The sequence below is a fragment of the Topomyia yanbarensis genome, chromosome 3 (assembly GCF_030247195.1).
Source record: "Topomyia yanbarensis strain Yona2022 chromosome 3, ASM3024719v1, whole genome shotgun sequence".
Lineage (NCBI taxonomy): Eukaryota > Metazoa > Arthropoda > Insecta > Diptera > Culicidae > Topomyia > Topomyia yanbarensis.
The window spans coordinates 238,797,341-238,821,719 of NC_080672.1; the positions used below are offsets into that span (position 1 = coordinate 238,797,341).

Genomic DNA, 24,379 nt, shown 5'->3' on the forward strand with positions numbered 1-24,379 from the left:
TTAAAAAATCGTTATACACGTGTAAAGCAAATTTCGGGAACACAGTTTTAAGTCTCAAAATGAAAACTATATTATTGTCAAACGGTTTTCATTTTCGACGGAAGAAATATGTGTTAAACAGTAGCTAAAGAAATGAAATACCTTGTGAAAAATAAAACGAATAGAGTTTTAAAAATGTTTTACTTATTTCTCTTCGTGCTTCTTCTGGATTTTTAATACAAAAATAAATAATGTCGAAATATGACCCTTTTAAAACCACCTGGATTTTTATTGAAGTGGAATTTCTAACCAAATATGACGCCCGATAAAAATATTTTGAACGCGAGGGTCTGCAATGTCTGAATTTTTTTCTACGTGGTTAATGGACAACCCCCAGGTTGAAACGAACGTTGCACCCAGCTTGTAAGTAAATCATAGATTTCTTTATTCACGGCTGCTGTGACTCGCTGGAAGTGTATGGTGAACTATCATGCGGTTACATCGTTTCCATGCATGTGGTGTGTATACATAGATTTTTTATTTTCAAAAAATTATATCTCCGAAACCTCTAGATCTGGTTCAAAAATATGTTTGGAGATGTTGTGTAGAATTGAATGATCTTTCAACTAAAAATATAAAAGTATGGAGTATTCAAGGCCCCTTGCTGTGAAAATCAAGAAAATCCAATTATTGCGTATTTTGTTTGTACAAATCTCAATATTTCTTAAAGTTAATAACACTTCAATACCTTTCATTTGACCTATAACATATGAAAATTGGTTCAGTGGTTCAAAAGTTATGATTTTTAAAAAAAATCAACTTTTGAATCACGATTTTTTTAAACCCGTCTAACGTGGAAAGAGACACCCATTACGAAATAAAAAAAATACACCGAGCAAAAAGTATCTGAGAATTTCATAAGGCTCGGCATATGACCCGCCCTTCTGACGATGCCATTGAACGCTTTAAAATGTCATAGGCAGGCTTAAGAATTCATTTATCTTTATTCATGCACTCCATAGACGTACAAATAATGTATTTCATAAAACAGTCTTATGACTTCGCTCCAATATATCCGATTAAGAATTTCGTAAGTTTTTCTCATGGAACCCATATGAGATCTGTTATTGATTCTATAAAATTGTATTTTGTTTTTCACAATCGTCACATTTGTGAAAAGTTCATAATTGTTTCTTATGAATTCAGTACTGGCGTGGACGGCCAACCAAGAGCTAATTGTTTCAGCCAAGACTTTTTGATTACCGCTGTTTGAAACAAAGGAAGTGAGATTTTTAGTCAAATATATAAATGCAGAATAATATCCATAAATAAAAAACTTATGGCATTCATTCGAACATTGTAATGAATTTCATAAGACTGTTCTATGGAAATCGTTCTTTCTACTGTTTTCTGCTTATAAATGTCAGCAATTTTCATAAATGGGCACCTACGGCGTTCATTCGGACATTTTCATAAATTTCATAAGACTGTCTTATAAAAATAATAAGAGATGGATTTGGAAAATTTTCCCCTCTAAACCGTAAGACAGACTTATAAAATCCATTTAAAATCCTTCCCAGTCAAAAAGGGTAAGTTGCTGGCTAACGGGGGCTATTTACCAACTCGGATACGCTAATTGCCTTTCGATTTGCCAGCAATTTGCTGGCAATTACGGGGCTATTTCAAATGCAACATTTGGGCGATTTGCTGCCGTCATTTTTTTCCGCCCTACCCGCCCTTAAATCGCCCCCAAATCGCCCAGGTAACGCGCCATTTAACCGCTCTTAATTTCCTAATATGAAAATTACATATAATACATATTTTCGGATTCATTATCTACTCACATAGTATACTAGGTAATCATCACCAAACTATAGGAAGCATCAATGCTGAAATTGGTATTGCACACCAAAACTTACCACAATCTGACTTTCATTAAGACTTTAGGTCAGATATCTTGTTCCACTATATTTACACACGATTTCACAATTTCCCACATTCGTTGGCAAAATGAAGTTCACAAGACAAACAAAATACAAGCGAGAACACACCAATTGTTTAAAAAAAACAGTTTTAAGCTTAAGCCAAACATGTACCGCCATGTTTGAAGAACGCAAAAAACAAACAAGTTCATTTCAGCCGCCAGAAAATTTGTCTAAGTATTGAAATTACCTTTAAATCGCATTCGCAAATTGCATTTGTTCCTAGGGGCAATTAGCACAGGAGAGTTGAGTCAAGCGTCAAACTGTTTAAATCGCCTGACCATGTTCGTCCGCATTTTTTTGACCGGGTTATGTCTGAAAGTCATATAAGGAACGATTCTACCAAATAGCTTATCTGGAATTGAACGCCTGGAGCAAATCGCCGTGCGTATCGCGCTCCCGAATCTATCTGTATATATTAGCTGTGTTTATCTCAGGCCAAATAGTGATCCGGATTTGTATCACGCGCACGCTAATGCCGTTCAAACAATTCTAGACAATGCTGGCAGCACCGACACTGTTCTCGTCTTTGGAGACTACAATCTTCCACGCCTTCAGTGGTCGCCCGATAATGATTTAAAATGTTACCTACCTATTAATGCCTCTTCGGAACAAGAAATAGCTGTAACGGAGTCTATGGTTGCAGGCGGTCTGTACCAGATCTGCTCATTGACGAATGTGAACGGGAGGATCCTCGATCTTGCATTCGTAAACAACACGGATATCGTAGAGCTGCTTGAACCTCCGACTGCTATTCTCAAAGTCGATCCTCACCACAAACCGTTTGTCCTGCGGCTAGATGTACGTACCAACACTGGAGATGATTCATTTCATTCGATTGACGAGCTTGATTTTGACTTTAACCGTTGCAACTTTGACGAAATCTCCGCACTGATTGTCACTGTCGACTGGACCGACTTAATGTGTTGTAATGAGCTTGACGAAGCAGTCGCGCTGTTTTATGGCAAAGTATATGACATACTCCGCCTAAAGGTTCCACTGAAACGAGTCAACAGGAGGGTGGATTTCAAATTTCCATGGTGGAACGCTGAGATTCGCCGTTTGCGTAATGCACTGCGAAAACAACGCAAGCGGTATTTCCGCCATAAGACAGACGAAAACAAAGTTACTCTTCGACGGATAGAGCTGCAATACGAAACGGCCCGGAATTCCGCTTTTCGTGAGTATTTGAATCATGTGCAAAATAGCCTTCGCGATAACCCCGCAACATTTTGGAAATTCGTTAGCAGCAGAAAACGATCTGGTAGTACTCCCACTGACGTTTTCCTTGGAAACGCAAGCGTGCAATCTCCAGCTGATACCGTAAATTTGTTTGCTGATTTCTTTCGCGGAGTGTTTAGTAGCGACTATACCGTCCCTTCGGAAGAGTATTTGGAAACATTACCATCGTACAACATAAATCTCCCCCGTCCCACTGTAAGCCGAGCTGACGTCTTGAAGGCTCTGACTGCTGTTGATTCGTCGAAAGGGCCTGGCCCCGATCATCTCTCGCCCCAATTTATAAAAAGCTGCGCCCACGTGCTGTCTCTTCCGGTGTGTATCATTTTCAATCGCTCTCTCGCTGAAGGCATTTTTCCTATCGCCTGGAAAGAAGCTGCTATCGTTCCCATTCACAAGGCTGGAAATATTGACAACGTCGAAAATTACAGAGGTATCTCATTATTAAACTGTCTCTCCAAAGTTCTCGAAAAGCTGGTCTACAACGTCACGTATGCAGCTGCATCCCACATTATCTCGGAGTATCAACACGGGTTTGTCACAAAACGATCAACAACTTCTAACCTGATAGCCTACACTTCTAAGTTGTTTCCCGCCGTCGAGAAGCGTCATCAGGTGGACGCAATTTACGTCGATTTCTCAAAAGCTTTCGACAAAGTACCGCACAACATCGCAATCTTGAAATTAAAGCGTTTGGGATTTCCCACCTGGTTGACTAACTGGTTGCAGTCGTATCTTTCCGATCGCTCGGCATTTGTGAGTATAAAAAACACGCGTTCAAGCACATTCAGAACACCCACAGGTGTCCCGCAAGGAAGTCATCTGGGCCCTTTTATTTTTATTCTGTTTATTAACGATATCTGTAGTCGGATCAAGTCTGGGAAATTGCTGTACGCGGACGATCTCAAAATCTTCCGAACTATCGCTTCTGCACTTGACGCCGTAGTGCTTCAAGAAGATATCTGTACTATTCAAGAATGGTGCACGCTTAACGGAATGGAAGTCAACGTTAATAAATGCAAAGTAATCAGTTTCGGACGCTTGCTTACTCCAGGACGTTATGAATACAGCCTAAAAGGTAGAACAATTGAAAGCGTCGACTCGATCCGTGACTTGGGAGTGCTCTTCGATAGGAAGTTGAGCTTTTCCGACCATATCACCGCGACAACTGCTAAGGCTTTCGGAATGCTGGGCTTCTTAAAGCGGAACACGGCGGACTTCGATGATTTCTACGCACTAAAAGCACTCTACTGTGCCCTGAAGTGTTCTGGAGTATGCTGTGCAAGTGTGGGCACCATACCATGCCGTTCAAATTGACCGACTAGAGCGTATACAAAGATGTTTTGTGCGATTCGCCCTCAGGAAACTTCCATAGAATGATCAAGTTGTGTTGCCTCCTTATGCCGATAGATGTATGCTACTCGGTCTGCAGACTCTGGCGACTCGCCGTATCTTCCTGCAAAGAGTTTTTGTTTTCGACTTGCTGTCAGGTAATATCGATAGTCCCGATCTTATCTCGGGCGTTAATTTGTATGCGCCTCCTCGTGTTCTCCGTAACCCCACTCTGTTGTGGATCCCTAGACACCGTACTTCATATGGACAAAATAATCCACTGGAAAGATGTTGCCGCAGATTTAACGAAGCTTCTTCAGTGTATGATTTTAACATTTCCAAGCATAGATATAAGATATTAATAAGAAATATATAGTTTTAAAATGCGTCTGTACGGTGTATACCGAAGATAAGGAAATAAATAAAATAAATGAAAAAAATATTGCAGAATTCGGAGAGATCATATAACTTTTTTCATGGAATTGCTGTATATATATATATATATATATATATATATATATATATATATATATATATATATATATATATATATATATATATATATATATATATATATATATATATATATATATATATATATATATATATATATATATATATATATATATATATATATATATATATATATATATATATATATATATATATATATATATATATATATATATATATATATATATATATATATATATATATATATATATACAGTAGCTAAAGAAATGAAATACCTTGTGAAAAATAAAACGAATAGAGTTTTAAAAATGTTTTACTTATTTCTCTTCGTGCTTCTTCTGGATTTTTAATACAAAAATAAATAATGTCGAAATATGACCCTTTTAAAACCACCTGGATTTTTATTGAAGTGGAATTTCTAACCAAAGATGACGCCCGATAAAAATATTTTGAACGCGAGGGTCTGCAATGTCTGAATTTTTTTCTACGTGGTTAATGGACAACCCCCAGGTTGTAACGAACGTTGCACCCAGCTTGTAAGTAAATCATAGATTTCTTTATTCATGGCTGCTGTGACTCGCTGGAAGTGTATGGTGAACTACCATGCGATTACATCGCTTCCATGCATGTGGTGTGTATACATAGATTTTTTTATTTTCAAAAAATTATATCTCTGAAACCTCTAGATCTGGTTCAAAAATATGTTTGGAGATGTTGTGTAGAATTGAATGATCTTTCAATTAAAAATATAAAAGTATGGAGTATTCAAGGCCCCTCGCTGTGAAAATCAAGAAAATCCAATTATTGCGTATTTTGTTTGTACAAATCTCAATATTTCTTAAAGTTAATAACACTTCAATACCTTTCATTTGACCTATAACATATGAAAATTGGTTCAGTGGTTCAAAAGTTATGATTTTTTTTTTTAAAATCAACTTTTGAATCACGATTTTTTTAAACCCGTCTAACGTGGAAAGAGACACCCATTACGAAATAAAAAAATACACCGAGCAAAAAGTATCTGAGAATTTCATAAGGCTCGTCATATGACCCAGCCTTCTGACGATGCCATTGAACGCTTTAAAATGTCATAGGCAGGCTTAAGAATTCATTTATCTTTATTCATGCACTCCATAGACGTACAAATAATGTATTTCATAAAACAGTCTTATGACTTCGCTCCAATATATCCGTTTAAAAATTTCATAAGTTTTTCCCATGGAACTCATATGAGATCTGTTATTGATTCTATAAAATTGTATTTTGTTTTTCACAATCGTCACATTTGTGAAAAGTTCATAATTGTTTCTTATGAATTCAGTACTGGCGTGGACGGCCAACCAAGAGCTAATTGTTTCAGCCAAGACTTTTTGATTACCGCTGTTTGTAACAAAGGAAGTGAGATTTTTAGTCAAATATATAAATGCAGAATAATATCCATAAATAAAAAACTTATGGCATTCATTCGAACATTGTAATGAATTTCATAAGACTGTTCTATGGAAATCGTTCTTTCTACTGTTTTCTGCTTATAAATATCAGCAATTTTCATAAATGGGCAACTACGGCGTTCATTCGGACATTTTCATAAATTTCATAAGACTGTCTTATGAAAATAATAAGAGATGGATTTGGAAAATTTTCCCCTCTAAACCGTAAGACAGACTTATGAAATCCATTTAAAATCCTTCCCAGTCAAAAAGGGTAAGTTGCTGGCTAACGGGGGCTATTTGCCAACTCGGATACGCTAATTACCTTTCGATTTTTTTCCGCCCTACCCGCCCTTAAATCGCCCCCAAATCGCCCAGGTAACGCGCCATTTAACCGCTCTTAATTACCTAATATGAAAATTACAAATACGGATTCATTATCTACTCACATAGTATACTAGGTAATCATCACCAAACTATAGGAAGCATCAATGCTGAAATTGGTATTGCACACCAAAACTTACCACAATCTGACTTTCATTAAGACTTTAGGTCAGATATCTTGTTCCACTATATTTACACACGATTTCACAATTTCCCACATTCGTTGGCAAAATGAAGTTCACAAAACAAAATACAAGCGAGAACACACCAATTGTTTAAAAAAAAACAATTTTAAGCTTAAGCCAAACATGAACCGCCACGTTTGAAGAACGCAGAAAACAAACAAGTTCATTTCAGCCGCCAGAAAATTTGTCTAAGTATTGAAATTACCTTTAAATCGCATTCGCAAATTGCATTTGTTCCTAGGGGCAATTAGCACAGGAGAGTTAAGTCAAGCGTCAAACTGTTTAAATCGCCTGACCATGTTCGTCCGCATTTTTTTTGACCGGGTTATGTCTGAAAGTCATATAAGGAACGATTCTACCAAATATTGCAGAATTTTGAGAGATCATATAACTTTTTTCATGGAATTGCTGTATATATATATATATATATATATATATATATATATATATATATATATATATATATATATATATATATATATATATATATATATATATATATATATATATATATATATATATATATATATATATATATATATATATATATATATATATATATATATATATATATATATATATATATATATATATATATATATATATATATATATATATATATATATATATATATATATATATATATATATATATATATATATATATATATATATATATATATATATATATATATATATATATATATATATATGCGGATATGTATATATATATGTATTTTCAATTATTTCTTTCCCCAGGCAACTAGCGAGAATTTCGCAAACAACTAGAGGTGTCGTTATCTTGCTCTGTGAATTACACGTAGCTCGCCGAATTTTAGCCGAAGCACAGCGCATGAAAATGCTAAATGGACACTTCGTTTGGCTGTGGGCTGACACAACAACATCTACGGAGTTTTATGATCCGATCCAGATTCCATTTGAAATATTCGGCTCTGAAGCAGATGAAGAAGAAGAACTCCACTTTAACAATCCGTTACACAATTTTAGTGCAGGGTTGGAAGATGATTTTTATGATGCTACAGATATAATTCAACAGTCCCATATTGCGGATCTGGTGGAACGAAAAATGGACTTTGAGTTCTTTGATCTCAAATATAAAAAGAATCGCACCAGAACAGAAAACAAACATCGTCCTTATAGTATTGCTAAACCGGATGAAATTAGCACAGATTCCAAAAATCTTGCATTGTCTAGTAAAAGAGATGACCTGTTTAAACGTAACTTAGGTAGTAAACGTAATATATACAACGAGAACGTTAATGTATCTGCTGTTCAGAACTATTCATCGAACGGAGATCAAAACATATTGATACGTACAAATAATGTTGCAATTGATGATAGTCGAAATCCTAATCAAATTAATGGTGCTACTTACAAATCTACCACTTCACACGTTAGTGAGCAAAATCAAAAAAAGAGTGTTCATATGGATCCTAGTGAGCTAGTCAATTTGTCTGACTTAAAAATTAAGCGAGCTAAGAATTTTATGAAGTATATCAACGTTTCGTCACACGTGTTGTTTCATCATTTTCAAGATTTCCCTGTAGGATTGCTTGCATTAAGGCCTGTAACAATGAAAGTGGATAGGCACTTCATAAGATCTACAGTTAGACTTTTTGCGTCAACATGGGCCAAGCTAGAGCAAGAAGGAGATATTGTTCGAAAACCTTCGGTGGTCCAAGATAAACAGCAAATACCAAACAAATCTAAATATTTTTTCACTAAATCTAAAAAGTACAAGCGCACTGTCAGTAGCTATAAAAATTCAACTGGTAGTGATTTGAATGGTATGTCGAGCCAAATTGTAGGAATCGAAGTTAACAATAATACTATTGATCATAGTAACAAAAACGATAACATAACTAACCAAAATCAGGGCGAATCTGACACCGCCATGAAATCGCCAACCCAGAAGGCAGAGAAAAAATCCTACCGAGCTTCGAAAGCTAAAGTTGTTTATAGTGCAGCTCAATCAAATATGTCAAGTGAAAGCAATAGTAGCAATAAACATGCAAAGCCGACAATACCACTTAAACTAAAGCGGCAGCAAACTTGGTGGTCTACAAAGGGATACGAGAGCAGAGCTCATGGCAACGACCGTATCCATGCTAAAGGAGGTACTCCACGATACCGAAATGGTTGCTATGGGACCATTAGTCACACTGAACTGAAGAAAGCTGAACTATTTACAAGGTACTTATTGGATCACGTAAATGTAGACAATGATACGACTTTCGGAGTGCTAACTAGCCGGAAGTAATTCTAAAAAATAACTAATATCCGAGAAGATCTTGGATTGATCAAGAATTCAACCTGAAATCTAGGTCGCACCCGCAGCCCTTAACCATTATGTATCAAAAAATGAACCACTTTATCGGAGCAACAGGGCTCACGGATATTTGCAAACTTAAAATGATCATAACCATAGAAATATCTAAACAATTTTGTCATTCTTGGATTCAAGAACTGCTAGAAGAAATAGGATCAATTTGTTCTCGTAAATTTGGATTTCGAGAGGCATGTTCCAGTACAAGGCCATTCTAGGAAGGCTGTTTCTCATCGTTACTCTGATGATTTGACCTTAGAATGGTAATTCACGGACCTATTGATACACTAAGGCAAAACACATAGCGAAAGTCATAAGATTCATCTTATGATGACTAGAAAAGTAACATAACTATGTTTTCATTAGATTAATATGAAAAAGATACGACTTTTATGATTATCTTAACATTTTATACTGTATAGCATATGCCAGTTGTTTGAATTTCATACGAGCATCTTATGATTCTCATAAACATAAGAGAAATGTATAATATTGTCTTATGATGAATCAAAGATGCCTTATGGAACATGAAATCATAGCAAACCGATTTGACAAAACAAATGCCGTTTCATAAGATATTCTTATGATTTCCATACGTGCTACTTGTGGCTAAAAATTATACGATATTCCTATGAAATTCGCTGTATTTTTTGCCTGAGTACACTTGTTCAAAAATGGGGTCAAATCATTAAATAATCTCTTGATGATAAGTGCAACCTTCTGGGACATTCCCACAAAGTTGTCTCGGTAATTGTTTACTTTAGCTACTTTTCCCCCTGTAAGTGGAAAACATGTTTTTCTTTCGTGAATATGCTAGTTTAGTGTTGTCGATTCATAAAAAAGAGGCGGAAAGCGAAAATTTTTAATAATTAATGAGACTAAAAATAAGTTCTTTCACATAGGGTTATTGTGTTCCCGAAAGTAAGGTTTTTGGCTAAGCTAGTTTAACCCTCTAGTTCCCAACCGCCTCTAGGCGGTCTCTATAAAAATCTAAATAAAACTACTAAAACATGATTGTATGTTGTCATCCGCACTAGCATTTCTTCCCAACGCTCACACCCTTCATACACACACATTATTTGAATATTCGTAACTTTCTGTCATAGGCATTTGAAGCTCAAAGTTGAAAATTCGAGGAAAACGTGGAAAAAAACTATTTTGTGTTTAGTGGTAATCTTCATTAAACAAATTTTAACTGTTTTTGGAAATTTCAATAACCAAAAAAAAAATATTTTTGAGTAGCTTGTTACTAGCATTTCACTGTAGATGTGAATTGGTTTAGTGGAATAATTCGGAAGTTTAGGTTTTTTGGTAAAATACTTTGCCCGCCTAGAGGCGGTGTTGGGCACCTGAGCGAAAAAAAATTTTCTTCAGTGATTTCTTATCGTACCGAAACTAGCATTATGTGCAATTTTAGCTGAAAAAGTATGTTTTGAAAACTTTGGGTGAATGTTGCAGGTAGAATATGGATATTCTTATCATTTAAGAATATTTAGGGGAGTCCGGGGCTAGTTGGCGGAATCTTTTTTTTCTCCAATTTGTATTAGACATATGGCGCTGTCTCTAGTTCTGCACTTCAAGTACTGTTTAATCCATTCTCCAATGTGTTTATGTTGCATTAAATTCTGTTTCGTACACTCTGTAAGTGATATTGAGTTTTCGAGCGTATTAGAGTGAAGAGCCTACTTTAGTCGTATTAGGAAGGGTGCCTCCTAATTTCATTAATTACTCAGAATACAATTCATGCAATGCGTATGAATTGGCATCAATATCTTTGCTTTCTTCTTATGAACCATTATGATATCAAAAATCGCCATTTGAACCAATACGTTGAACAAAGATGGCTAACGTCGCTCTAACCAACAGTTTTACATGGTTAGGACGAAAATAGGATCATTACCCTATGTAAAGTTTTTAAATTTCAGCATTTCTGTTATTTAGGGCGAGTTAAAAGCTATTCCACGAATGACTAGATTTTTCGATAGCGCGCGAAAAGAATTTTCCTTGGCCGTATATGTAACACCAAGTAAAATTTGTTTTTTTTTGTTTTACTTCAGAATTTCACCTGAAAAATTTCGAAAATTTAGCTTTTGAATACAAAGTGTGCGCCAAAATTAAAATGCAGGAGCATTGATGCTGAAAAATAATAGCAAGTATCATTGTTTTGCAGTTTTATTCAAAAAACATCTCACGCGATGGTGGCCAGGTGGCATCATTGTGCGTATAGTCATAAATTGGCGAGATTTCCGCGTAATATATTTAAAATTCTTCAATGTAGCAAACAGTCCGCTCTTTTATGAAACGCATTCACTTGTACACGATATTCTTAAATTAAAAACATAAAACATGATAAGTGAAACCATCGCCAGCAGACCCTGGACTGCCCTACTATAAATTAGAGGTCAATAATTAAACAACCAAAGCACTAGAGAAATACTCCTTACAGTTTAGGTGTTTTGCGTTCTGATGGAGTCCAAAATATAAGAAACCATCTGTATTCGCTTATGTTGAAGTAACTAGAAGAAAAAAAAGTTTTTGTTTTTTATTCGCCCAGGTGCCCAACACCGCCTCTAGGTGGCCTACTTATTTTAAGGCCTTAATGAAAAATCCATTACTTCCAAGAATTCAACATTATTTTCGTTTTTCTCATCACGAGGCCCACCTCCAAAAGTTTTTTCAAGCCAAAACAAATTTGGGCATTAGAGGGTTGTTGTTAATAAATATTGTTATTGTTAATAAATAAAACATTGTTAATCCCTAATGTGGCTACGCCACATCGATTTTTTTCTCATGCTGTCTTAAACTAGGGATAGCCCCTATGTTTGAGTATACCGGGCAAACGAGTAGATCACAAATTCGCTTACGTTTCCGATGACGAGTACGAGGACTACGGCTATGGGGCATAGCCGCATTAAACTAGCTTCGCCAAAAACCTTACTTTCGGGAGCAAAATAACACTATGAACAAAGTTACTAGGTACTACTTGCTTTAAAGCTAATTAATGAATTATTAAAAATTTTCGCTGTCCGCCTTTTTTATGAATCTACAACACTAAAGTAGCATATTCATGAAAGAAAAACATATTTTCCACTTACAGGGGAAAAGTAGCTAAAGTAAACAATTACCGTTGTCTCTTTTATTCCATGTATTTTGCGAAAAATCATATATAGTATATAGGTACTGGAGCAGTCCTTCGGGAATTCGAATAGTAATCTTTAATTTAGATTCTCTAAGATTCTATCACTTCTTAATATCCATTAATAGCTGTCGTCCATACGAACACACCCATGTCATTTTTAAACCTCAACTATTGCATTCCGATTTTGCAATCCGCTTTCTGCTTGAAATCGTAAGTTTTGTTTGCAAACTATAGTAAATCTGATTAGGAAACTTTATAGTCGTTTAAGTCTCATAAGTTTAGATATGGTAATGTCCTAAAATGAAAACGAAAATGTTCCAAAATGAAAACAAAATATTGTTTTTCTGTAGTTTCGCCATAAGAAATAAAAATAGAACTGGGATATTGTGTGATTAGCATGAGTCACAAGCAGTGATGGCATTTCACCCTAGTGATGCACTGGCGCGTCAGTGTGATGCCTACACAGAGGATACCATGATCACACACCACAGAAAAAAGCAGAACGCTCTTTCTTTCGGAGCTGTATAGACCGATTTCAAGTGTGCGCTGGTGTTGGGGTAGTTGGGTGCGAGATAACCGTGCTCTCTTGCTCTTTAAATTCTCTGTGGCGCACTCAGATAAATTCACCATCACGCGCGCCTCAGAGTCGCTGCGGTGTATTCACTGGCGTGTGATCTTTGGTTTGTTTTCGTCTTACAAGCGGCAGTGCGGGTGCGATTGATTTGATTTGCACTGGTTGTTGAGTTGTGTCGATGGTGGTGGTTTATTTCAAGCTTATATGAGTTTCTACTGAAGATTTGATACAAGCTGCTTGGTAAAGCTTACGAGTTTATAAAGCACTAGCTAATACCCATCGCGCGTTGCTGCGATTTTCAACGAAATATGAGGAAAACACAATTTGTTCCAAAGCGCTATCTGGCGGGCAGATATTGTCCAACTAATAGCACACAAACACGCCCCATAAAAAATACATACTGTGTATAAATTTTTACGGATATTAGTTAAGCCGTTTGGGAGTCTATAAATCACATACATACAAACTTTGACTTTAATATATATATATATATATATATATATATATATATATATATATATATATATATATATATATATATATATATATATATATATATATATATATATATATATATATATATATATATATATATATATATATATATATATATATATATATATATATATATATATATATATATATATATATATATATATATATATATATATATATATATATAGACTAGCTAATACCCATCGCGCGTTGCTGCGACACTCTGCGAAATAGGAGAAAAACACAATTTGTTCCAAAGGGCCATCTGGCGGGCAGATAATCTCCAACTAATTGCACACAAACACGCCCCATACCAAATACCTACTGTGTGCAAATTTTTACGGAAATCGGTTAAGCCGTTTGGGAGTCTATAAATCATATACATACAAACATTGACTTATATATATATATATATATATATATATATATATATATATATATATATATATATATATATATATATATATATATATATATATATATATATATATATATATATATATATATATATATATATATATATATATATATATATATATATATATATATATATATATATATATATATATATATATATATATATATATATATATATATATATATATATATATATATATATATATATATATATATATATATATATATACATAGATAGATAGATAGATAGATAGATAGATAGATAGATAGATAGATAGATAGATAGATAGATAGATAGATAGATAGATAGATAGATAGATAGATATATAGATAGATAGATGGGGGGCAGCAGTGACAGGAAGGACAGGAGTCTAGGGGCCTAACGAACCCCCCCCCACAGCCCTACTGCGAGTTGGGGAGTTTTGCTAGGATATGGTGGGGCTAAGATTGGGCTCTTCTAAACCTCTAAAAAAAGCCATAACTCCGAAAGCAGCTCCGACGAAGCGAGTCTGTGCCGCTTCTGCTAAGATCCTAAGATTCCAATAATCTAAGATCTGGGCAATAAAAGCACTCTAGCCCAACCGGAGTGCTAACCGGCACATCAGGATCGACGCCAGTAACATCTTGATTATGGTATACTGGCCATGGCGAACGGCAACGGACAGGACACGGATGACGAAAAGGATGGCGACTTCGGGCTGACAGGCGTGCTGTTCTACTCCTTGAGTAAGGAAGGATGACACCGACTTGAAATGGCGAGTGGGCTAACAGCATGGCTGCCTCCGTTCCAACAAAACCCTGGCAGGTCTCCGGGTACGTTCGAAACTCGCCATCATTTGGTTGGTGGTACTAGGTTCGGTTGCAGCATTCCCGATTTACGCCGATCCGGCTCTAAACACTACTCCCCATGAGGGATGGTGTCAACCCTTGCATGACCTCACTGCTGCTTTTCGGCAGCATAGATAATCATGGGATCGCGAGAGGCGACTATGTGCAGCGAGTGGAGATAGCGGCCCGGAGTTGGGACCCAATAAAATAAAATGGAGAAACAACAAGCAACCGATATACATGGAGCAGGCACGGCAAATCCGTTTGCCAGAGGTGGGTTGGTGAGGTCACCACCACCAATAGTAGCTGAAGTCACCCAGCAAGAGCAGGAGGAGGGGAAGCCGAAGCAACAGCAACAGCAGCAACAAAAACTGCCGGAGCAGAGCGGAATGAGCTACACCCCACAAACGCCAAAGGTAGTGGTAGCGAGGCACTTGGTGGAGGAGCTCCACAAGTTCATGGACATGAGAAACAATGTCCACAAAGACATTAAGGAGATGGTCATCAAAATCCGGAAGGCGCTACTGTCTGCCGTGAAAGAGTACGATACGGCAACGCAGAGGGCAGATTCAGCTGAGCGAGCATCCGCGTCAGCTAAGGCCACTATCCTCCTAGCCCCTCCGAAACAGGGTAAGGAGAGGCAGATTGGAGTGAAGAACACGCCAGTTCCCATAACTCCAAAGAGGACAAGATCCTCGCCAGGAGAAGAAAGACCAGGCGGGTCAAAGAGGCAGACGCTCGAGGATGTTGTTGCTGCCGAAGAAAAGGACGCCACCTTACAGCGTGAAAGCTGGAGCACCGTTGTAGGTCGGAAGGAGAAACGTGGGAAACAGCAAAAAAAGAAGGAGGAGCGAAAAGGGGAGCAGAAGAGGAAATCAGAATCCTCGGCTCGTCAGAAGGCACCTAAGGGAGAAGCCGTGCTCGTCAAAGCAAATGACGAGACTACGTACGCAGCACTGCTCAAAAAGGTCAGAGAGGACCCGGAGCTGAAAGATTTGGGGGAAAACGTGTTAAGAGTCAGGCGTACCCAAAAAAATGAAATGCTCCTCGAGCTTAAGAAGAATACTACGTCTAGTAGCTCTGCCTTGCAGGAGACTATAACTTAATCAATGGGTGGAAAGGCAGAAGTTAAAGCCTTAAGCCCGGAGATGGTAATCGTGTGCAAAGACCTCGACGAAATAACGACGGAAGACGAGCTGAGAGGTGCTATGATGCAGCAGTGCAAACTGGGCGAGGTGCACATGACGATCCGGTTAAGGAAGGGATACGGAGGAACGCAGATAGCGATGATACGTTTACCGGTAACCGCTGCAGACAAGGCACTGGAGGTAGGTAAGGTTACAGTTGGATGGTCGAGATGCCTACTGAGAGCCGCCCCACGAGTAAACAAACAAGCAGAGAAATGCTTCAAATGTTTAGGCTTTGGACATTTAGCAGGGGCTTGCAAAGGCCCGGACAGATCCGGGATGTGCTGGAAATGCGGAGAGACGGGCCATCTTGCGAGAGACTGCACCCAGAGGCCGAAGTGCTTGCTTTGCACCCCAGCGGAAGGAAACGACCATCAGACGGGTGGCTTTAAATGCCCAGCGTACAAGAAGGCGACTGCAGGCCAACGGTGATGGAGATGACCCAGATAAACCTGAATCACTGTGATACCGCACAGCAACTGTTGTGGCAGTCTACGACAGAAACTATGTGCGATGTCGCTTTGATCGCAGAGCCTTATCAAGTCCCCCCTAATAACGGTAACTGGGTGGCGGATAGATCAGGAACCGCAGCGATATAAGTAATGGGAAGATTCCCTATCCAAGAAGTGGTAGAACGTTCCTATGAGGGTTTCGTGATAGCCAAAATCAACGGCATCTTCGTATGTAGCTGTTACGTTCCCCCAAGGTGGGCAGTAGAGCAGTTCAGCCTAATGCTGGAGCAGTTAACCGAGCAGTTGATCGATCGGAAGCCGGTAGTCATTGGTGGTGACTTCAACGCCTGGGCTGTGGAATGGGGCAGTAGAGTAACCAACACAAGAGGGTGTATCCTGCAGGAAGCTCTAGCGAAGTTAGACGTACGATTGTGCAATGAAGGCTCTGTTAGTACATTTCGGAGAGACGGGAGGGAGTCTATCATAGACGTCACATTCTGTAGTCCCTCATTGACGGCGAACATGGATTGGAGAGTATGCGAAACGTATACGCATAGTGACCACCAGGAGATTCGCTACCGTATCGGCCAATGGAACCCCGCGGCAGTACAGAGAAGGGTGACCGGCGAACGAAAGTGGAAGACGAAAGCCTTCACCAAAGACCTCTTTGTTGAGGCACTTCGGCCGAGCGGCGGGACCGAGAACGTGGAAGCGGCTGACCTAACAAGAAGGATTGTGGCGGCTTGTGACGCCACAATGCCGCGAAAACTGGAACCACGCAACAAACGGCGTCCAGCTTACTGGTAGAACGAGACGCTTAGTACGTTACGCGCTGCTTGTCTCAGAGCCAGAAGGCGGGCCCAAAGAGCAAGGTCGGAACCAGATAGAGAAGAGCATAAGGCATCGTTTCGGGAAGCTAGGGCCGCTTTAAAACGGGAGATCAGACTTAGCAAGTCAGAGTGCCACAAGGAGCTATGCCGAGAAGTAGACCAATCCCTGGGGTGACGCATACCGAGTCGTGATGGCGAAAATGAAGGGTCCGACGACGCCAGCCGAAATGTGTCCGAGCAAGCTGAAGATAATCGTCGGGGGTCTTTTCCCGAAGCACGATCCAACTATATGGCCACCGTCGGCGCACGGCGAGGAAGAAGGAACAAACATGGATCGGCAAGTGACTAACGACGAGCAAGTAGAAGCATCGAAGCGCCTAAAACCAAAGAAAGCCCCTGGTCCGGATGGAATACCAAACGTGGTACTGAAAGCTGCGATCCTGGCATATCCGGACATGTTCAGGATAGTGATGCAGAAGTGCCTAAATGAAGGCAACTTCCCCGAAATGTGGAAGGTCCAGAAGCTGGTGTTGCTGCCGAAGCCAGGGAAGCCACCTGGCGACCCGACCTCGTACAGACCCATATGCCTGCTGGATACACTCGGAAAACTCCTGGAAAGGATCATTCTTAACAGGTTGACGAAATTCGCGGAAGGTGAGCGCGGACTGTCCAAGATGCAGTTTGGTTTCCGCAAAGGAGCATCGACAGTGGATGCAATTCGGATAGTGCTCGAGAGTGCCGAGAAGTCATCTAAACAGAAGCGAAGAGGAGATCGATACTGCGCTGTGGTCACGATAGATGTGAAGAACGCGTTCAACAGTGCCAGCTGGGAAGCCATCGCTGCAGCGCTGCATAGAATGAGGGTTCCCGACTATCTGTGCCAGATCCTGAAGAGCTACTACAATAGACGCGATCGAGAGCTGGATGAACGGGGTCAAGCTGCAAATAGCTCACCACAAGACGGAGGTGTTGTTGGCCAGTAACTGCAGATCGGTCCAACGGATGCAGATCGACGTCGGAGGGCACGTGATTGCATCGAAACGTGCATTGAAGCAATCGGGAGTTATAATCGACGACCGGTTGAGCTTCAACAACCACGTTGATTACGCCTGTGAAAAGTCGGCGAAGGCAACGAACGCAATAGCGAGAATCATGCCAAACGTCGGCGGTCCGAGAAGCAGCACGAGACGTCTGCTATCTACTGTTTCATCATCGATACTCCGATATGGGGTTCCTGCCTGGAGTGCTGCGCTGAAAACCAAGCGGAACCGTGAAAAGCTAAACAGGACATTCCGACTGATGGCCGTACGAGTCGCGAGTGCCTACAGAACAATATCGTCGGAGGCAGTATGCGTTATCGCCAGGATGATCCCCATCTGCATTACCCTGGCGAAGGACGTGGAATGCTATCAGCGGAGAAATGCACGTAACGCTAGCAGACAGGTTCGAGCGGACTCGTTGGCTAAATGGCAACAGGAGTGGGACAACGCGGAGAAAGGAAGGTGGACCCACCGACTCATCCCAAATGTATCGGCCTGGGTACATAGGAAGCATGGAGAGGTGAACTTCCATTTGACGCAGTTTTTGTCCGGGCACGGATGCTTCCGGAAGTACTTGCATCGGTTTGGACATGCTTCGTCACCCCTTTGCCCGGATTGTGCGACCGTGCAGGAGACACCGGAACACGTGGTCTTCGAATGCCCTAGATTCGAAGAAGTTCGTAGGGGTATACCTGGTATGACAGTGGACAATATCGTCGAAGAGATGTGCCGTGACGAACATACCTGGGACGCTGTCAACAGAGTGGTCTCGAGCATACTCTCCGAGTTGCAGAGGAAGTGGCGTAGAGACCAACAAGAAACCGCAAATCGGGTTTCGAGAGAAATTCCGCCGCCGGGGAACTCTCCAACTGTGTAGACTAGGTCCACCGCCGGGGACCAGTTGAGTAGTGCGTGATGTAGCACCGAGTTGGGTCGTCGGGGCGCCTGGGAACCGGACGTCAAGCTTCACCGGAATCGCTGAACCGACCTCGACATCCTTCCGGGTAGCTCGTGAGTAGGCTATATCCACCCCCGGGGATTGGACCGAGTAGACCGCGTCGCAGAGCTAGCAGTGGGTCGTTGGGGCGCCGGTGAACCGGAAGTTACGCTCCAACCGGAATCGCCGGATAGACCTCAGCACCTACTGTATGGCCCGTTGAGTAGGCTAGATCCACCGCCGGGGACTAGATCGAGTAGATCGGGCGAAACGGAACGAGAGGAAGCCAAAGGGCTCATGAAATTGTGGTGCTAAAACAAAAGAAGAATCGGTACCGGGTGAGCCTCCTTCGCCGGGGAACTCTCCGTCGGCGTAAGCTAGATCCACCGCCGGGGACTAGACTGAGTAGACCGCGACGAAATACCACCAGTCGCAGGTCGTCGGGGCATCAGCGAACCGGACGCTCTGCTCCACCGGAATCGCCGAACTGACCTCGACATCTGGTTGGTTGGCTCGGTTTCGGGAGAACTTCTCTCGCCGGGGAATTCTCCGTCGGAGTAGGCTAGGTCCATCGTCGGGGACTAGACCGAGTAGTTTCAGGTACGCGGGTGGAAGTCCAATCACTTCGACAGCGAAGCTTTCACCGCGGCCCTGGGACTGGAGGCCAACACCGACAGTCTAAGCGGGGATGCGCTGGTAGCTGTTCTATCACGCGCGTGCGACGCCACTATGCCGAGAAAAACACTGCCAAGAAACGGTAGATGCCCGGTATACTGGTGGAGTGCCGAGATTGCAGCTCTACGGTCAGCCTGTCTCAGAGCTAGACGTAGGATGCAAAGAGCTCGCACCGAGGATGCAAGAGAGAACCGCCGTGAAGTGTTTCGAGCTGCGAAATTAGCCCTTAACAAGGCTATTAAAAGCAGCAAGAGAGCGTGTTTCGACAACCTGTGTGAGAGTGCCAACGCGAATCCGTGGGGTGACGCCTACCGGATTGTGATGGCCAAGACCAAAGGGGGCTCCTCACCCCCAGAACGGTCTCCGGACCGGTTGGCAACGATTATCGAAGTACTCTTCCCGTCTCGAGCCACAAGCCCCTGGCCACCTGCACTACGAGACAGTGCGGGCACGGTCGAAATGGTGGCTCCAGTGACGAACGAAGAACTACTCGCAGTGGCTAAATCCCTAGCAATGAACAAAGCTCCAGGGCCGGATGGAGTCCCGAACAACGCTCTCAAGGCAGCGATCATAGCGAACCCGAACATGTTCAGGCTAGCTATGCAGAGATGCCTTGACGAGTGCCGTTTCCCCGATAGATGGAAAAGGCAGAAACTGGTGCTGTTGCCGAAGCCCGGGAAGCCGCCAGGCGACCCATCGGCGTACAGACCAATCTGTCTGATAGACACGACTGGCAAACTGCTTGAGAGGATCATCCTCAACAGGCTCACCCCGTACGCGGAAGGTACGGACGGTCTGTCAAGCAACCAGTTTGGCTTTCGGAAGGGTAAGTCCACAGTGGACGCTCTCAACTCAGTGATAAATACTGCCGAGATAGCGATCCAACGAAAAAGGCGAGGTATTCGATACTGTGCGTTAGTGACACTTGACGTGAAGAATGCATTCAACAGCGCAAGCTGGGATGCCATCGCGCTCTCGTTACACCGGCTTAGCCTACCGGTGGGTCTGTACCGGATCCTGGAAAGTTACTTCCAAAACCGCGTACTGCTATACGAGACCGATGCCGGTCAGAAAAGGGTTCCGATTACCGCCGGAGTCCCGCAGGGCTCGATCCTAGGCCCGGTGCTATGGAACCTCATGTATGACGGGGTTCTGAGACTGAAGTTCCCTCCTGGGGTCAAGATCGTCGGCTTTGCCGACGACGTAATCTTGGAGGTCTACGGGGAGTCAATTCCTGAGGTAGAACTAACCGCAGAACACGCGATTAGCACGGTGGAGGAATGGATGAGCGCGAGAGGCCTGGAGCTCGCTCATCATAAGACGGAGGTAGTTATCGTCAACAACCGCAAGTCGGCACAACATGCAGTTATCCATGTGGGAGAAGTCGCGATCACTTCACAGCGAAGTCTGAAGTCTCTCGGAGTCATTATAGACGACAAGCTGACCTTCGGCAGCCATGTCGACTATACGTGCAAGAGAGCGTCGACTGCTGTTGCGGCACTATCGAGAATGATGTCCAACAGCTCAACGGTGTGCGCCAGTAGACGTAGGTTACTGGCAGGCGTTGCCGTATCTATCCTCAGGTACGGCGGCCCGTCATGGTCAAGAGCACTGAGGGTAACCAGTTACCTACAGAAACTGGAGAGCACCTACCGCGTGATGTGCCTCAGAGTGATATCTGCCTACCGCACGGTATCACACAATGCATCCTGCGTGATAGCGAGCATGATGCCAGTCGGGCTGGTCATTCGGGAAGATGAGGAGTGCTTTGAGCTACGTGGAAATAGGGAAGCCCGCGAGCGCACCAGGGTGACCTCGGTCGCCAGATGGCAGCGTGAGTGGGACAACTCCTCGAAAGGTAGGTGGACCCACCGGCTGATACCTAGCATATCGAGCTGGGTGGGAAGACCCCATGGGGAAGTTCACTTCCACCTGACACAATTCCTGTCAGGCCATGGCTGTTTCCGTCAGTACCTCCACAGGTTCGGGCACGCGGAGGTCCCAGTCTGCCCGGACTGCCCAGGTGTAGATGAAACTGCCGAACACATACTGTTCGTATGTCATCGGTTCGACGTCGAAAGAAGAGCAATGCTTGACGTCTGTGGCTGGGACACAACCCCGGATACCCTTATCCAGCGGATGTGTCAAACGGTGGAGAAGTGGAACGCAGTCTCGGCTGCTACCATCCAGATTGCCAGTAGGCTACAGGTAATCTGGCGAACCGAGCAACAGACGGCGGGCACGGCTAACTAGTGATTGGTTAGCTGGAGCGAAAAAGGCCAAGCGCAAAATAAGAGAGTGAATGGTCTGTTCATGCCGAGGTAGGTTGGCGCAGCGAATGGCAACCGCGTAAGGGGTAAACCCAGCCACCCCGAAGCAAGACAGAAGAGTGAGTGTATAGGCGTATAAGTGGACTGCCTCATGCCAAGACGGGAGGGTCGTAGCGTAGTATGTTGGAACTAAGCTATCGATGCCTCATGGCGTGGCAGAGGAGTGAAAGGGTGAGCATCCAAGTCAGTCTCACACTGCATGTTAAGGGTGAGCATAAAAGTCAGCCTCACAGGTTGGTAGCAAGCAAGGAATGAAAAAGGTGAGCACAAAAGTCAGCCTCGCATGGTATGTCAGAAGTGGGGCCTAAGAAAAATGTCCCACATGGGATGCCAGAGGGAGTGACAAAGGTACAATAGAGTGGCACGATTGAGAGTGAATCAGGTGATAGGGTGAGCACCCAAGTCAGCCTCACATGTATGGGTAGGGCGAGCACAAAAGTAAGCCTAGCAAGGAATGAGTAAGGTGAGCACACAAGTCAGCCTCGCATGGAACGTAAAAGGTGAGCACAAAAGTCAGCCTCATGTGGGAGTGTTTGAGAGCGAATCAAAGTGTGATTGAGAGAGCACCCAAGTAAGCCTCATACAGGATGTATGATCGCGTGAGTGAGAGTGAATGAGTACACTTAGTACAGCCATCCCCCCAGAAGTAATACCGAGAGGTAGTTCCTGGGAGGAATGATGGCGGAGCCCAATGGAGTTTAGTCGGTATTAATGGCTGGTCACCATTCGAGTCCGACACGCCCCCAGTGCACCCCGTGTGGTAGATTGGACCCTACCGTTAGCACGTGTACTGGGCTAGGACATAAAGGTCTTCTCCATTGTAAAAAAAAAAAAAAAAGACCGAGTAGTTCGCGAACAAGTCTGGTGCTCAAAGAGTAAACGGCGTTGAATGGTGCGAGAAGGGAGTTGCGGTGCTAACCGGCACAAGCGAGCCGAAGGGCTCGGTGAATCAGACAGTCAGAAGTTTGCCGCTCAGACTGTACTCGTAGGGGAGGAGTACTAAGCCTCGACTCACAGCAAGCTTTCCGACTGCCATGCAGAGCTTGCCAGTCTGTGTGGATGGTAGAGAATTGGTGGTGTGTAGAGGAGTGGGGCTGTAACCCTACGGAAGAAACGAACTAGTAAGTAGTTGAATTAGAGTGTGTGCTATGCACATAAAAACCCCTCCCCGAAGTAATGCCGTAAGGTAGTGCCGGGGAGGAATCAGGTTCTGGGCAAGAGCAGTGGTTTTTAGCGGGTCGGGTGATGGCAGCCCAAACCCGTTCCCTGACAATGGGGTTTTTGTACATTTTTCCTCACTCAGGGTTTTTCTGAAATTTTTTTTACTGCTCTCTAAAAAAAAAAGATAGATAGATAGATAGATAGATAGATAGATAGATAGATAGATAGATAGATAGATAGATAGATAGATAGATAGATAGATAGATAGATAGATAGATAGATAGATAGATAGATAGATAGATAGATAGATAGATAGATAGATAGATAGATAGATAGATAGATAGATAGATAGATAGATAGATAGATAGATAGATAGATAGATAGATAGATAGATAGATAGATAGATAGATAGATAGATAGATAGATAGATAGATAGATAGATAGATAGATAGATAGATAGATAGATAGATAGATAGATAGATAGATAGATAGATAGATAGATAGATAGATAGATAGATAGATAGATAGATAGATAGATAGATAGATAGATAGATAGATAGATAGATAGATAGATAGATAGATAGATAGATAGATAGATAGATAGATAGATAGATAGATAGATAGATAGATAGATAGATAGATAGATAGATAGATAGATAGATAGATAGATAGATAGATAGATAGATAGATAGATAGATAGATAGATAGATAGATAGATAGATAGATAGATAGATAGATAGATAGATAGATAGATAGATAGATAGATAGATAGATAGATAGATAGATAGATAGATAGATAGATAGATAGATAGATAGATAGATAGATAGATAGATAGATAGATGGATAGATAGATAGATAGATAGATAGATAGATAGATAGATAGATAGATAGATAGATGGATAGATAGATAGATAGATAGATAGATAGATAGATTGTTACACTACCTGCAGAACTAAAAGTAC

The 24,379-nt window shown here is 41.6% G+C and overlaps 1 protein-coding gene across 10 annotated transcripts in view; it reads left to right on the forward strand.

Annotated features, from left to right (window-relative positions):
- The window catches only part of LOC131691421 (uncharacterized), a 1,322,992-nt gene that overhangs the window by 715,533 nt on the left and 583,080 nt on the right, over positions 1–24,379 (forward strand). For all 10 annotated transcript variants that reach the window (XR_009305769.1, XM_058977802.1, XM_058977800.1 and 7 more), the window contains exon 6: positions 7,764–9,218. Coding sequence is in view for 9 of the 10 variants with exons in the window: in XM_058977802.1 (XP_058833785.1) it covers positions 7,764–9,218 (1,455 nt within the window). In the remaining variant the exon portion in view is untranslated. The remainder of the gene's footprint in view (positions 1–7,763; positions 9,219–24,379) is intronic.